This window comes from Mesoplodon densirostris, chromosome 2 (assembly GCF_025265405.1).
Source record: "Mesoplodon densirostris isolate mMesDen1 chromosome 2, mMesDen1 primary haplotype, whole genome shotgun sequence".
In the NCBI taxonomy this organism is placed as follows: domain Eukaryota; kingdom Metazoa; phylum Chordata; class Mammalia; order Artiodactyla; family Ziphiidae; genus Mesoplodon; species Mesoplodon densirostris.
In genome coordinates, this window is record NC_082662.1 from 38935034 (window position 1) to 38949930 (window position 14897).

The 14897-nt window shown below is 41.1% G+C and overlaps 1 protein-coding gene across 4 annotated transcripts in view; it reads right to left on the bottom strand.

Annotated features, from left to right (window-relative positions):
• TESK2 (testis associated actin remodelling kinase 2) overlaps positions 1–14897 on the bottom strand; it is a 134171-nt gene that overhangs the window by 29218 nt on the left and 90056 nt on the right. For all 4 annotated transcript variants that reach the window (XM_060089714.1, XM_060089713.1, XM_060089715.1 and 1 more), the window contains one exon: positions 10468–10516. In XM_060089714.1, the coding sequence (XP_059945697.1) occupies positions 10468–10516 (49 nt within the window). The remainder of the gene's footprint in view (positions 1–10467; positions 10517–14897) is intronic.

The following is a 14897-nucleotide window of genomic DNA, read 5'->3' on the forward strand; positions in this document are numbered from 1 at the left end:
CCAACAGGTCAGAGAGGAATGAGCAGTGAGGCCACAGAGATAATGAGTACCAGGATTAGATGTTTTGACTTTAACGTGAGGGAAATGAGGAGCCATAGAAGGGTTTATGCAAGGAAAAACAAAATTAGATTTGTATTAAACACTGTGGCGCTAGCAAAAAGACAGACATATAGACTAATGGAATAGAATAGAAAGCCCAGAAATACACCCTCATGTATCAAAGGGAAAGGATAGTCTCTGCAACAAATTAGAGATGGAGAAATGCAAATGAAAATCACAGTGAGATATCACCTCACACCCATTAGAATGCAACTATTAAAAAAAAAAACCCAGGAAATAGCAAGTGTTGACAAGGATGTGGAGAAATTAGAACACTTGTGCACTATTGGTGGGACTGTAAAATGTTATGATAGCTATGGAAAACAGTATGGTGGTTCCTCAAAAAATTAAAAATAGAACTATTATATCATTCAGCAATTCCACTTCTGGGTATATATGCAAAAAAACTGAAAACAGAGTCTCAGAGAGACATATGCACACCTATGTTCAAAGCAGTATCATTCACAAGAGTCAAGAGGTAAAAGCAACCCAAATGTCCACTGACAGATGAATAGATAAGTAAAATATAGTACGTATATACTTACAATGGAATATTATTCAGGCTTAAAAAGGATGGAAATTCTGTCACATGTTACAATATGGATGAACCTTTAGGACACTAAGTTAAGAAAAATGAGCCAGTCACAAAAAGACAAATACTGTGTGATTCCACTTTTCTGAGGTACCTAGAGTTGTCAGAATCATAGAAACAGAAAATAGAATAGTAGTTACCAGGGACTGGAGGAAGGGGGAAATGGGGAGTTGTTTAATAGTATAGAGTTTCAATTTTGCAAGATGAAGAAGATCCAGAAATCTGTTGCACAACAATAAAAACATATTTAATACTAACTATTGAATTGTACACTTAAAAATTGCTAAGATGGTTAAAAAAGAGATCTGTATTTTAAAAGGACCACTCTGGCTCGCAATATGGACAGTATGGATTTAAGGTGAGGAACAAAACTGACAGGGAGACTAGTTTAGAAGGTTGTGGCGAAAGAGATGGCAATGGCAGAAGGAACTGGCCTAAGGTAAATGCATCCAGGGTAGTAAGAGGTAAAATGGTCAGGTCATGGTGACTGATAAGATGTAGAAAATGGGAGAGGTCAGGGATGAAGGAAAAGAGAACTATCATTTGTAGAAAAGCTAAGCACTCAACTAATACTTTTACAAGTTAGTAATTCATTTAATAAACATGTATGAAGTAGCTACTTGTGCCAAGTACTACAGAAGGCTTTAGACAACTTTTCTGCCCCTTCACAGAACAACTTCTCCTTTTTGAAGTTCACCTAAACTGGCCGTTGACACAAAGTGTCTGCTTAATAATTATTTGTTGAGTAGGAAATAGACACAAGCAATTACTATGAGAAGGTGAAATGAGCTAAAATGAGCATGTTGAGGAAAGAAAAGCTTATGATTCACTTTGGAATCACTGATCTAAGAATTTACTATATAAGCAAGCAATGGTGACCATGATAACAAGAAAAGACCAACATAAACAGCAAGTAAACACAGAAGGTACAGACAGTAATTAGGTATCAGGTGTAGGAATGTGTGAGGGGTATATTGGGAGACCACCCTCTCTCCATTGTCCTACTTGCTACAGAATCCAAAGTAGGAAAAGCTGTCAAGAGCCAACACAGACCCAATTCCTATGAATGATACCACTTACCAAGTTAAGAAAAACATACTTGTCAAAACTTCTGTTAGAAACAGGTTTAGCCGAAACTCACAAAGAGATCTATGAATTCAAATGCCACACTAGTTTCACAATCATGGGGAGGATTAAGAGAAATATTAGATAGAAATCTCATAAACCATTTTCTAAATCCTTCTCTGTCCTATCACTATCAACACTGTGAAAAGATTCATCAAATGGCTGGCGTAAACAACCCTGAAAGAGGCAGATGTCTTTGTGGATAACAGTTTAACTGCTGGAAGCTCAAGTGTTGGGAAGCAGTTTTTATTCATTCATCCATTTATCCATTCACCCAACTAATATTAATTGCATGCCTTTATGTGCCAGTTACTGAAAATTCAGCAGTGAACAAAATAGCCAGGATCAAGGAGCTTAAAGTCGAGTAAACTGGATTACAGTCAGGTGGAACCTGACTCAATCCCAGCTCCCCTACTTAGCTAAGAGACCTCAGATAAATTAATTTCTCTCTGAGCCTCAGATTTCTCACCTGTAAAATGGGGAAAATAGCATATATTCCATGGGATTGTACGCTAATTTATCCCCACCCCCGCCGCCAAGGGAGAGGCTTAGCAGGACCTGGCACACTGAAATAAGAAAAACGACTTAATGATTTTCATTATTATTACTCGGGAAGTAATACAGCAGTTGAAAAACGCCTCTTTCTAAATCAATAAAATATTTTCTAGTGAAAAAGCTGATAAACAGAAACAGGAATGTGCACAAGGAAGGTATCATTCAGAGTACTCCCTGGAATCCTGAGGCTCTATGAAGTTATCTCCACTTCGGAGATAACTTGAACTTGAACAGGTTCAAACTCAACCTGTTCAAAACTGACCTCTTGATCAGTTCCCATCTTGTACCTCCTGTAGTCTTCCCCATCTCCATTAACAGCAACTCTATCCTTCAGATGCTCAGGCCAAAAACTATGGTTATCCTTGAGTTATTTCATCTTCTCAAACCTCTCACCGAATGCATCAGGAAAGCCTGTTTTCTCTACTTTCAAAATAGATCCAGAGGGGCCTCCCTGGTGGCGCAAGTGGTTGAGAGTCCGCCTGCCGATGCAGGGGATACGGGTTCGTGCCCCGGTCTGGGAGGATCCCATATGCCGCGGAGCGGCTGGGCCCGTGAGCCATGGCCGCTGAGCCTGCGCGTCCGGAGCCTGCGCGTCCGGAGCCTGTGCTCCGCAACGGGGGAGGCCACGACAGTGAGAGGCCCGCATACCGCAAAAAAAAAAAAAAAAAAAATAGATCCAGAATCACAAGGTCCACTGCTACCACTCTGGTCCAATTTACCATCATTTCTCACTTTTTTTGGCATAGTCTCTATTTATTGCATGGACCCTGTTGCAATAGTCTCTCTTAACTAGTCTTCCTGCTTTCAACCTTGCCTCCTTTTCAGTCTATTCACCACACAATAGCCAGGGTGATTCTGTTAAAAGGTAAGTCACATCATGTCACAACTCTACTCAAAAACCTCCAAAGACTTCTCAATTCACCCTGAGTAAAAGCTGAAACTCTTACAATGGTCTGTAAGACACTATGTGCTCTGGCCCATGTTTCCTCTCTGACCTTCATCTACTACTGTTCTTTTTAACTCTCTCTGCTGCAGCCACGTCACCGTCTTTGGAGTTCTTCGACCACATTCAGCACCAGGCATTTCTGCCACTATGTCTTCGCACTTACTGTTCCCACTGCCTAGAACACTCTTTCCCCAGATATTCACATAGCTAGCTCCATTACCTCCTTAATTTTTGTCTCTTCTGTGATACTTCCCCTATCCACATATTCAAAATTGCAAACCCCACAGCACATAACACCATATATATTACCATTTGTTTTCCTGTTTAATCTAACTCCTCTGTCCGCCCCCCTCATTACAATGTAATTTCCATGAGGGTAGAGATAATTATTTGTTCATTATTATATTCCCAGTACCTGGAATAGTGCTGGACACATAGTGAGAGCCAGTAAATTTTTTTTTTTGAATGACTAAATGAGCTAGAGGCAAGCTAGCAAGACAGGGGAAAACTTCTTTAAGAATAAAGTAGGGGCCTCCCTGGTGGCGCAGTGGTTGAGAGTCCGCCTGCCGATGCAGGGGATACGGGTTCGTGCCCCGGTCTGGGAGGATCCCATATGCCGCGGAGCGGCTGGGCCCGTGAGCCATGGCCGCTGGGCCTGCGCATCCGGAGCCTGTGCTCCACAACGGGAGAGGCCACAACAGTGAGAGGCCCGCATACCGCAAAAAGAAAAAAAAAAAAAAAGAATAAAGTAAACTAAATGAACTCTTCTATTATTTGTGGGTTAAACTGCCAACCGCAAATTCTTATTTCTCACATGTCTTAGGGAGTTACTAAAAATAAGGGCAGAAAACATGTACCACAATTTTATTTAGAGATTTCTTTATTACTAAATGACCAAACCAAAAAGTTAAACAAAAGCTACTTTTTTCAAAAGTAAAGAAGATGCCAACATGTATTAATAGGAATGCTTTAGCTATTTTTTACAAGTATAAATAAAATAAACTTCTAATTGTGAAAGGACTTGAGATGTAACATTTCACACTATTTTTTTTTTTTTAATTTTTATTTTTATTTATTCCTGGCTGCACTGGGTCTTCGTTGTGGTGCGTGGACTCCCCACTGCGGTGGCCTCCCCCGTTGCGGAGCACGGGCTCTAGGCGCGTGGGCTCCAGCAGTTGTGGCTCATGGGCTCCAGAGTTCAGGCTCAGCAGTTGTGGCGCACGGGCCCAGCCGCTCTGCGGCATGTGGGATCCTCCCGGACCAGGGATCGAACCCGCGTCCCCTGCACTGGCAGGCAGACTCCCATCCACTGCACCACCAGGGAAGCCCCATTTCACACTATTTTTGACTTCTGGCTCTTTACACTGGAGTTAATTCAGCTTTCTTATATATACTATGGGCCCAGCCACACAGGGCATTATACAGACCCTATTTAAGAGACTGAGTTCCACTAGAGGGATTTGACATAACTTGGAAAGTGGAAGGGAGAAGAGAGACAAGGGCATCCCAGGTCCTGGAAGGCATATCTAAGGCTAGCATGTGTAGAAGACAGCAAAAAGACCCACCCAACTAAAGGGAGCAATTTGAATTCTGAAATCCGATTAGAGAGAGTCTAGAATGCTAAACAGAAGTTTTTAAACAGAAGCATCACATTATCAAAGTATGCCTAATGAAGATTACTCATGTAGTAGCATATCAAATTGAAGCAAAGATATATTAGGGACAGGAAAAGCAGCCACATGCTTAAAAGATAGGGTATGGGTATGCTGCCAAAGTTAACCCAAGGCAGGCACCAGACAACTTTGCATTTGGCTCAAGGTAAATAAGGCCAGGAGAATACTCTGTACTGGGTCACACAAAAGCAAGAAAAGCAGCAGGCAAAACTAATGGCAATATCACTGCACACCAAGAAACTGGAATCGGGGTCTGGCTGCTCATTTTTATAAATAATGCATGAGTTTGGTCACTGAACCCACAGAGTTTCCTTTCATTGTAAGCTCTCTGATTATATAAGGCTTCTTACAAGTCTGACAGAAACCGACTCAGAAACAACACACATCAACCCACATAAACAAGGAGTTTCCAAAGTAACTCTTCTTTAAGAAAGAAGGTGTAGAGTTGGGGTGGAAATGGTGAGTGAGAAGAGGAGGAGGGCTGTGTGAATTAAAAAATTCCCTTCAGCCACCTGCAGGGCTGACCACTCCCTCATGAGGGAAGAGCATTTCTTTCAGTACCAAGTATCTACCTGGCTGAGGTGACTTCGCTGTAAAGAGGCCAAGCAATTGCTCTGTTTATAGCTAAGTGGTTCTCATTGCCACAGTGGAAAAAAGAATAGTTTCTCCATGGCAGAAATGGCAAGAAAGACCCCAAAACATCCTACCCGCCAAGCAATTCTTTTGCTGACTCCCTGGACCAGAGTATTGTCACTTGAGGCCCCTGCCCCATAACCTTATACCCTACTCATCCCCCCAAATTCCCAATCTTCTAGGCACTAAGAGGTTCTGCACAAAGAGGTTCCCCACACTGTTTGATTATGAGGATATTTCCCTCTTTGTGCTTTTCTTAACAAACTAAAAAACAAGAATAACAACAAAACAACAGAGCTTCCCTGGTGGCGCAGTGGTTGAGAGTCCACCTGCTGATGCAGGGGACACGGGTTCGTGCCCCGGTCTGGGAAGATCCCACATGCCGCGGAGCGGCTAGGCCCGTGAGCCATGGCCGCTGAACCTGCGCATCCGGAGCCTGTGCTCCACAACGGGGGAGGCCACAACAGTGAAAGGCCTGCGTACCACAAAACAACAACAACAAAAACAAAGCACACAAAAAATTATGAGATGTCGTATAATGTGTCTGAAAGCATCTCTCTCTCCTCTCTTTCTTTGACAGCACCCCCCATCTTGAATATAGAAGAGAAAAGAGAAAACATATAGCATGTAAGTTGGTGGCAGCCACTTTTTGATTATAAATGACAGCCAACCTTAGGGTGAAGCTGACAACATAAGCACAGAACAAAGAGATGGAAAGAGGTGGGGGGGGGTTTCTGGATAACATCTATTTAGCTGTTGAATTAAACCAACCCCTAACCTAATAAACTTCTGGAATTCCAGTTTATATGTCCTTTTGTTGTTTAAGGCCATTTAACTATTTTCTGTTACTTGTACCCAAATACATTCTAATATATCCAGTAACCAGAAAACAGCTTTCCCAAATAACCCAAAATATACAAAGTTAGTCAGAATCGAATTCTACAAATACTACACATGCTACACATACAAGAACCTGTGCTCAGCAGTAAGGGGAATACATACGTGAATTAAGGACATCATGTTGTAATGGAAACAGTACAGGCTTTGAAGTCAGATGAATCTGGATCTAAATCCTACTTTGGGGAAATCATTTAATTTCTCTAAGCCTTAGTTTTTTCATCTATAAAACAGAGGAAATAGGACTGTAGAATTGTGAGAATTATAGCTAATATATAAAACACCAAGCAAAGCACTTAGCCCATAGTGGGAGTTTAGTAACTGGTAGTTATGATTTTGAAAATGAGAGCAAGTCTTTACCCTCAAGTAGGGTAGAAAAGACAGATAATTATGATGTGCTGACTGGGATATTTATAGGGTATGGGAAATTGCAAACAAAGGTTCCAATTCTTCACCCCTTACTGAATCAATGTCCTTTGACATGTAACTTTGCAGTATGCTCCCAGTGTGGACTCGGGCATGTGACTTGCTTTGTTCAACAGGATGTTGGCCAAGCAAACTTGAACATAAGCAGAATCATGAAAAGCACTTGTGCAAATGGGCTGGCATACTCTTGCTATTCTGGTTTCATCTTAAAAAGGACATGTCCAGGTTAGCCCACTGGTCCCAGAAGAGAATGAGAAACAGCTGGAGCAAAGTGCCCCACAAAGCCCAGCCTAGAGCAGACCACCAGCTGACCTGCAGATGCATGAGTGAGCACAAGTGAGAGCAGCAGAACTGCCCAACTGGGCCCAGCTCAGCTTAGCTGAACCTGCAGAGGTATCAGAAATAAATGTTTATTGTTGCATGGTTTTGTGGTTGGATATTATACAGCAATAGCTAACTGACCATACGGTTATATTTTCTGTCTTTAAAAACCAAAGATTTCCACTTCCTTGCTATTTGTGACCAAATGAAAGATAAGGTTAGGTCTTCTGAGTCAAAGACACACTTTTAGATTCTTAATTCAACTTATTAAACTCAAAAGGTTCTACACCTAATCTTTTTTTTTTTAAAGGAACATTTATTTATTTATTTATTTATTTATTTTTATTATTTATGGCTGCTTTGGGTCCTCGTTGTTGCACAGGGTTTCTCCAGTTGTGCTGAGTGGGGACTACTCTTTGTTGCAGCACACGGGCTCCTCATTGTGGTGGCTTCTCGTTGCGAAGCATGGGCTCTAGGCGTGCGGGGTTCAGTAGTTGTGGCACACAGGCTCAATAGTTGTGACACATGGGCTTAGTTGCTCCGTGGCATGTGGTATCTCCCCAGACCAGGGATCAAACCCGTGACCCCTGCGTTGGCAGGCGGATTCTTAACCACTGCGTCACCAGGGAAGTCCCTCTACCTGATCTTTTACCAACTTCTTTCTCTTTAACAAATACTCATTTGCTTAAAAACTTAGAAGTGTATCCTTACTAAAGGTAGTTTAAAAAAACACACCTAAATGTCTTACTGTTCTAAGTTCAATTAATGCCTACAATTACAATGAAGACTTGTGGAAATGGTTGAAGCCCAGAGAAGTCTATATCACCATTGTATATGAGAAATATTCTTCTTAATAATATCAATACTTTATAGGCATTAATAAGAGCTATGCTTGTCTACTGTAATTATTGGTAAACTATTTTAAGAGAAATAAGGAATGGTGCTCACATTACTGTGGAGGGCAGGCATTCTGCCAACCAAGAAATATTTACTAAATATCATCCAAGTTCCAAGCAGTATGCTTGATGTTATTAGTAATTTATTTTTATGATCCTTAGTGAAACCAATAACTGTGCTGTCAAGTCAAATTATAAGGCAATTAAACCTAGGAGTCTCCAGAAATCTATGGCATGATGGCTTTTGCTGATCCCCTTCTGAAAACAAGCAAGAACATTTGGATATCTGGGCTTCACGGCCTTCAGCCTATTAACATCATAATAAAGATTGTTAATATCATAAACTATATCAATATCTCATTAATGATACTGGAAATATACTCACAAAGCACTTACTGTATGTTGTATATGGCTATAAACAAGCTAATAAGCAACAGAAAATATTATTTAAGTGCAACATGGCCAAAAGAATGTTGCATTATGATCATACATCTCTGCCGTTTCTACTACACCCACTTTTAAACTTGAGACATGATCACAGATTTCAAAGCACATTCTTCTTTGTCAGTAAAACCAACACACAAGCCCTTCCAATGAACTCACATTTCAGAAAACAGTGATATAAACAGAGAGTGCAACAAATACTTTTACAAGTGTTTATTAGTTTATTAGTGCCAGAGCTTTGGTGGATAGAAGGCTTGAGAGGAGAGAGTTTTGTCTGAGGAATTTATAGACTTATTTCTGAGAAAAGAAATACACAGAAAATGTTTCTTGATCCAGGATGCTGGTTATGGGTGTGTTCATTTGTGAAAACCTAGTGAGATGCACACTTTTCATGTGTGCTTTTCTGTTATGTTATACTTTGTAAAATTTTTAAAAAATCTAATGACATTAACAGCAGTACAGAACTAAGTACCAAATGAAAAATACTGACAATTCAAGCTGTAATAGTTAAAATGTATTAAGCAATCACTACATGCCAGGTACTGTGTTAAATAAGCATTTTATATTTCATCCTCACAATATCACTGTGAGGTCATGATCTAACCAACAGTTATTTGCCACAATTACATAATTACTCCTTCCTCCCTGAAACCCCTTCCTTTCCATTCCAGGCCAACACACTCCTGGGTTTTCTTCCTATCTCCCTAGCTACTCTTCGATCTGTCTTTTACCCCAGACTTTTAAAATTCAAATACTTTAGGGCCCAGCTATAGTCCTCTTCCCTATCTAGATTCCCTGGGATAGGTACTACTATCATTATTCCTGTTTTACAAGTGAAAACACTGCAGCACAGGGAGATTCAAACCTAGGCAATCAATACTACAGAGCCCATGCTCTTCACTGCCTCACCAACCCACTTTCTTTGGTCTTCCATACAAGAGGCAGGACATAGCTACACACACTTCACGTTCCGGTATCCTCAGTAATTGAGAAAAAAGACATAGGGTAAGGCACATGGGACCCTCCTTGATAAGATATTAATGATTAATACCAGGTACCAAGCCAGCAGGAAACCAATGCTCTTGCAAATTCTGTTAAACAATTTTCCTTCCTAAATTTCTTCACCTTGTATTTTGGTACTTCTCAAGGAGAAATGTGAAAACATTCTAGAACATAGATTCTCAAACCTAGATGCTCATTAGAATAATCTGAAGAGCTTTCAAGAATACATACGGGCCCTCTGAAGACCTACTAAACCTAGAGTATTCCAGGAATCTGTGTATCTAAGAAGCACCCAAGCAAATTCTGAAGTTCGTAACCCAGTACCTGAATTTGGGAAGCCTTTGTTCCAGAGAGGATTCTCTGGTCCTCAGAGGCTGAGTAATGACTACCACATATTTACCTGCCTATAAGAGGCTGAAAATGAAATGAGAATAAAGATGTAAATTCTCCAAGGAGTAGTTTCCTTCAATCAGGAAACTAGAGCAGCAACAGTGGAATTTTAGATCAGGACACCACAAATTTCTGGGTAGTCTGGGAATTTGTTGCCATGATAGAGTTTGCAGCCAAGTGATGCCATCCTTTAGTTTAGGAGGGGGTCATCTAGGCAGCAAGAACCAATATAATATTTGAGCACTCATTCCCCAAGAACTCACCACGTGTTATTAGGGAATCCAAGAGTATTAATAGGTATGGCCACTGTCCCCAGGCTACAGAAGAAAACATTGTTAATGTGCCATTTTTGCATAACCATAAATGCACACATATTTTGCGTACATATGTGAGTAACAATTACAGTGGAACCATACATGCTGAAACTAAGGCAAAGAAGTCACTTCAACACGCTCATTGAAGTCTTACCTCTGTGAGTGCATGCAATTGTCCTTGATGTACACACACACCCATGAACCTACAAAACGAAACAGATGTTTTTTTAAACAAATGAAAAGGACATGAACATAACTAGTGTAGTTGCACATGCGAGACAATCCAATACCTGTGAAGTCTACTGGTCTCCTGTATAACAGCAGTCCCCAACCTTTTCACCACCAGGAATGGGTTTCGTGGAAGACAGTTTTCCCGGGAAGGGGGTGGGGTGGGGGTGGGGGAATGGTTCAGGTGGTAATGCGAGCAATGGGGAGCATTGGGGGCAGAGGAAGCTTGGATCGCTCGCCTGCCGTTCACCTCCTGCTGTGCGGTTCCTAACAGGCCGCAGACCGTTGCTGGTCCTCAGCCCGTGGCTTGGGGACCCCTGCTGTATAACAAACCTTGATAGCACTCCTGCAACTTTCTAAGTTTATCATGAAACATCTGGTTGCGGCAAGACCTAGTAGTAAAAAGCAATGGTAGAAGAGGGAGAGGAGCAAGCCTTTAAAAACAGCATGGTATAATGGAACAAGCACCAAACTGGAAGCAAAGAAACCTGGTGCTGGTTTAGCTCTGCCATTATCTGACTACGTGCTCACACACACAGAAAGGTCATTAACCCTATGGGGCTCAGTTTCCTCACCTAGAAAGTAAGTAGGTTGAACTACCCAATCTGATGGTCTGTAATTTACAAACAACAAACTGGGGTTGGGAGCACCCGCATTGGCTAGATGACAAAGGGCTAACTTCCTTGACATAAAAAGAACTCTTCTAAATATGTAATTTTAAAAAGAACCCAGTAGAGGGCTTCCCTAGTGGCGCAGTGGTTGAGAGTCCATGCTGATGCAGGGGACGCAGGTTCGTGCCCCGGTCTGGGAGGATCCCACATGCCGTGGAGCGGCTGGGCCCGTGAACCATGGCCGCTGAGCCTGCGCGTCCGGAGCCTGTGCTCCGCAATGGGAGAGGCCACAACAGTGAGAGGCCCGCGTACCGCCAAAAAAAAAAAAAGAACCCAGTAGAAAAATAAGCAAAAGGTACGTGTATAACTCACACAAAAATAATAAAGGGCTAATAATATCAAAATGTACTCTAATTCCCTCATAATTAGAGAGATGTACACTAAAACAGGAGATACTACCTTTTAAATCTATCAATGAACAAAGATTAAGAATGATAATGCTTGGCGAATTCCCTGGTGGGCCAGGGGTTAGGTTGAGTCTCTGGTCAGGGAACCAGGATCCTGTAAGCCACGCGGCACAGCCAAAAAAATAAAAAAGAATGCTAATGCTCAGTGTTGTCCAGAAGGTAAGGAAACTGGGATAGGAAACACTGTTGAGCTCCTGGCACAACTTTTTCAAAGGGTAATTAACTGATCACATCTAGCAAAAATTTTAATTGCTCCAACAATTCCACCTCTAGGAATTTATCTTACAAGTATACTCAATTTGGGTGAGCAAAAATTCACATAAAAGGACATCTACTTCACCGGTGTATGTGAATCTAAATACCCACCAATAAAAACTTGTTAAATATTTATGGTATAGGGCTTCTCTAGTGGCGCAGTGTTTAAGAATCCCCCTGCCAGGGCTTCCCTGTTGGCGCAGTGGTTAAGAGCCTGCCTGCCAATGCAGGGGACGCGGGTTCATGCCCCGGTCCGGGAAGATCCCACATGCCGCAGAGTGGCTGGGCCCGTGAACCATGGCCGCTGGGCCTGCGCGTCCGGAGCCTGTGCTCCGCAACGGGAGAGGCCACAACAGTGAGAAGCCCACGTACCGCAAAAAGAAAAAAAATAATCCCCCTGCCAATGCAGGGGACACGGGTTTGAGCCCTGGTCCACGAAGATCCCACGTGCCGCGGAGCAACTAAGCCCGTGTTTCCACAACTACTGAGACTGTGCTCTAGAGCCTGCGGGCCACAACTTCTGCACCCACGCACCACAACTACTAAAGCCCACATGCCTAGAGCCCATGCTCCACAGCAAGAGAAGCCACAGCGATGAGAAGCCCGTGCACCACAACAAAGAGTAGCCCCTGCTCGCCCCAACTAGAGAAAGCCCACGCGCAGCAACAAAGACCCAACACAGCCAAAAATAAATAAATATTTTTTAAAATTTATGGCTTTATTCATAGATTGGAATACTATATAGCATTAAAAAGAATGAATTAAACTTTATGCACTGACATGAGAACATACCCAAAATATACCATTAAATGAAAACATCGAGCTTTAAAATCCCATTTGTATAAAAAAAGTTGTATATTAATAGAAAATGTCTAGAAGCATTAATAATACATGGTACTGAGGGAGAAAAGGGTGATTTTTAGTGCACATAATTATGTCATATTTGAAGTTTTTTCAACCAACAGGCTACATTTATATATAAAAATAATTTTTAAATAAAAATCATAAATCAATTATTATGATTGATGATTATAAAGTAGGAGAAAATAAATGACATAAAGTCAGTGACAGTTGGGGCTTGGGTTGTCAAGAAGGAAGTCTCATTAACAATACCCACAGGTCCCAAGTAAGTTCTAGTTTAGAAGGGCAAAGGAAAAGGAAGAGACTGACTAAAGTAAGAGTGAAGGCACAGCAGTGACTGTGCTGGAAAGGACCATAAAGTTCCAGGAAGGCAGAGTCCAGGTCATATTCTTCCCTGTGCTCAAGCACCTAACAGTGCCTAGCAAATAGTTTGCTCACTCAGTAAATAATTGTTGAGTGAAAAGAAAGTGAGGGAGAATGCCTGGTCGCTGTAACATCACAGCAGTTTTAAAGACATGCTGCTTCAACCAAAATTACTAATGTGGAAATTTCAGAGTTTCTCCAAGAGGTGGTTTCTGGACCACTGGTTTTCTCTAAGTGCATCCAGAGACACAGTGGGGACTTGAGGAAGGAAAGAACCCAATGAAATATCTAGGTAGTATGGAAAACAGGATGCAGGTTCCAGTGACTAGCTGAAACTTACCTCTGGCTTGGGAATAAATAGGAAGCGAAATAACAGAGTAGTTAAAAGAGCTTTGAAGTTAGATGGTGTGGGTTCAAATCCCACCTCCACTCTTTACTAGGCAAGCATTAGTTTCCCTCTCTGTAAAATAGGATAAGTGTCCACAAGGTAAGGTTGTTGGAAAGACTGAATGAAATAATGAATGTAAAGTTCATAGCACAGTGACTGGTACACAGTAAGAGTTCAAAAAATGTAAGCCATTTTCATAATTATAACTTAGAAGTGGACCAGGTAAGAATCCAATTTGGTCACAGGTGGCTGGGCAGAAGCTGGTTTCTACGTATGCCTACTCTCCCCTCCACTCCCCATCCTTTGTCCCTACCTCCATCCCCTGCTTTGTAAAAGTGGGACATTTAACTTTTTTCATCTGTCAGTTTCTTTACTATGAAACTCACTACCTAATACAGAAGAGAATGAGGGGAGGAATGTGGGACAGGTAGAAGTCTAAACAATAATGAACATAAGTAACACAGAGTGCTGGAAGACTGAATCTGGACTCCTGAATGTTTCTGGCCAGCACAGTATAGCATCTATAAGCTATGCAGATAGAGCATCTGAGAGTTTCAGTTAACATCAGAAACTAGTTGGGTAAAAGATAGGAAGCTGTACTAGAGCAAAGGAAATCCAGGCAAGATAAATGAGAAAACGATCAATCTAGGGGAGATGCAGCTGTAGCGGTATCTTCTTTATTCTTCTTAAAGACATTTTATTTTTTTGGTAATAATTTTTTTATTGAAGTACAGCTGATTTACAATGTTGTATTACTTTCAGATGTACAGTAAAGTGATTCATATATATATATATATACTTTTTCAGATTCGTTTCCCTTATAGTTTATTACAAAATACTGAGTATAGTTCCCTGCATCATATAGTAGGTCCTTCTTGGTTTTCTATTTTATATTTAGTAGTGTGTATATATTAATCCCAAACTCCTAATATATCCTTCCCCCACACCCTTCTCTTTTGGTAATCATAAGATTATTTTCTATGTCTGTGGGTCTATTTCTATTTTTGTATATAAGTTCATTTGTATCATTTTTTTCACATTCCACATATAAGTGATATCATATGACATTTGTCTTTCTCTGTCTTCAGTTAGTATGATAATCTCTAGGTCCATCCATGTTGCCGCAAATGGCATTATTTCATTCTTTTTTACGGCTGAGTAATATTCCATCATGTATATATACCACATCTTCTTTACTGTAGAGGTATCTTAAAAATAGGTCACTGTTCTCTAAGTGTTCATACAATTCCCCAATCACTGGAATTATGACAGTCAGTATTCCATTCATTTATTCAACAACTATTTATTGAATGGCCACTATATGTAAGGCATTAGGGACAGGACAGTGAATAAAACAAAGTCCCTTCTCTCACAGAATTTTCATTCTAGGGGTAATTCTGTTGGAAAGCAA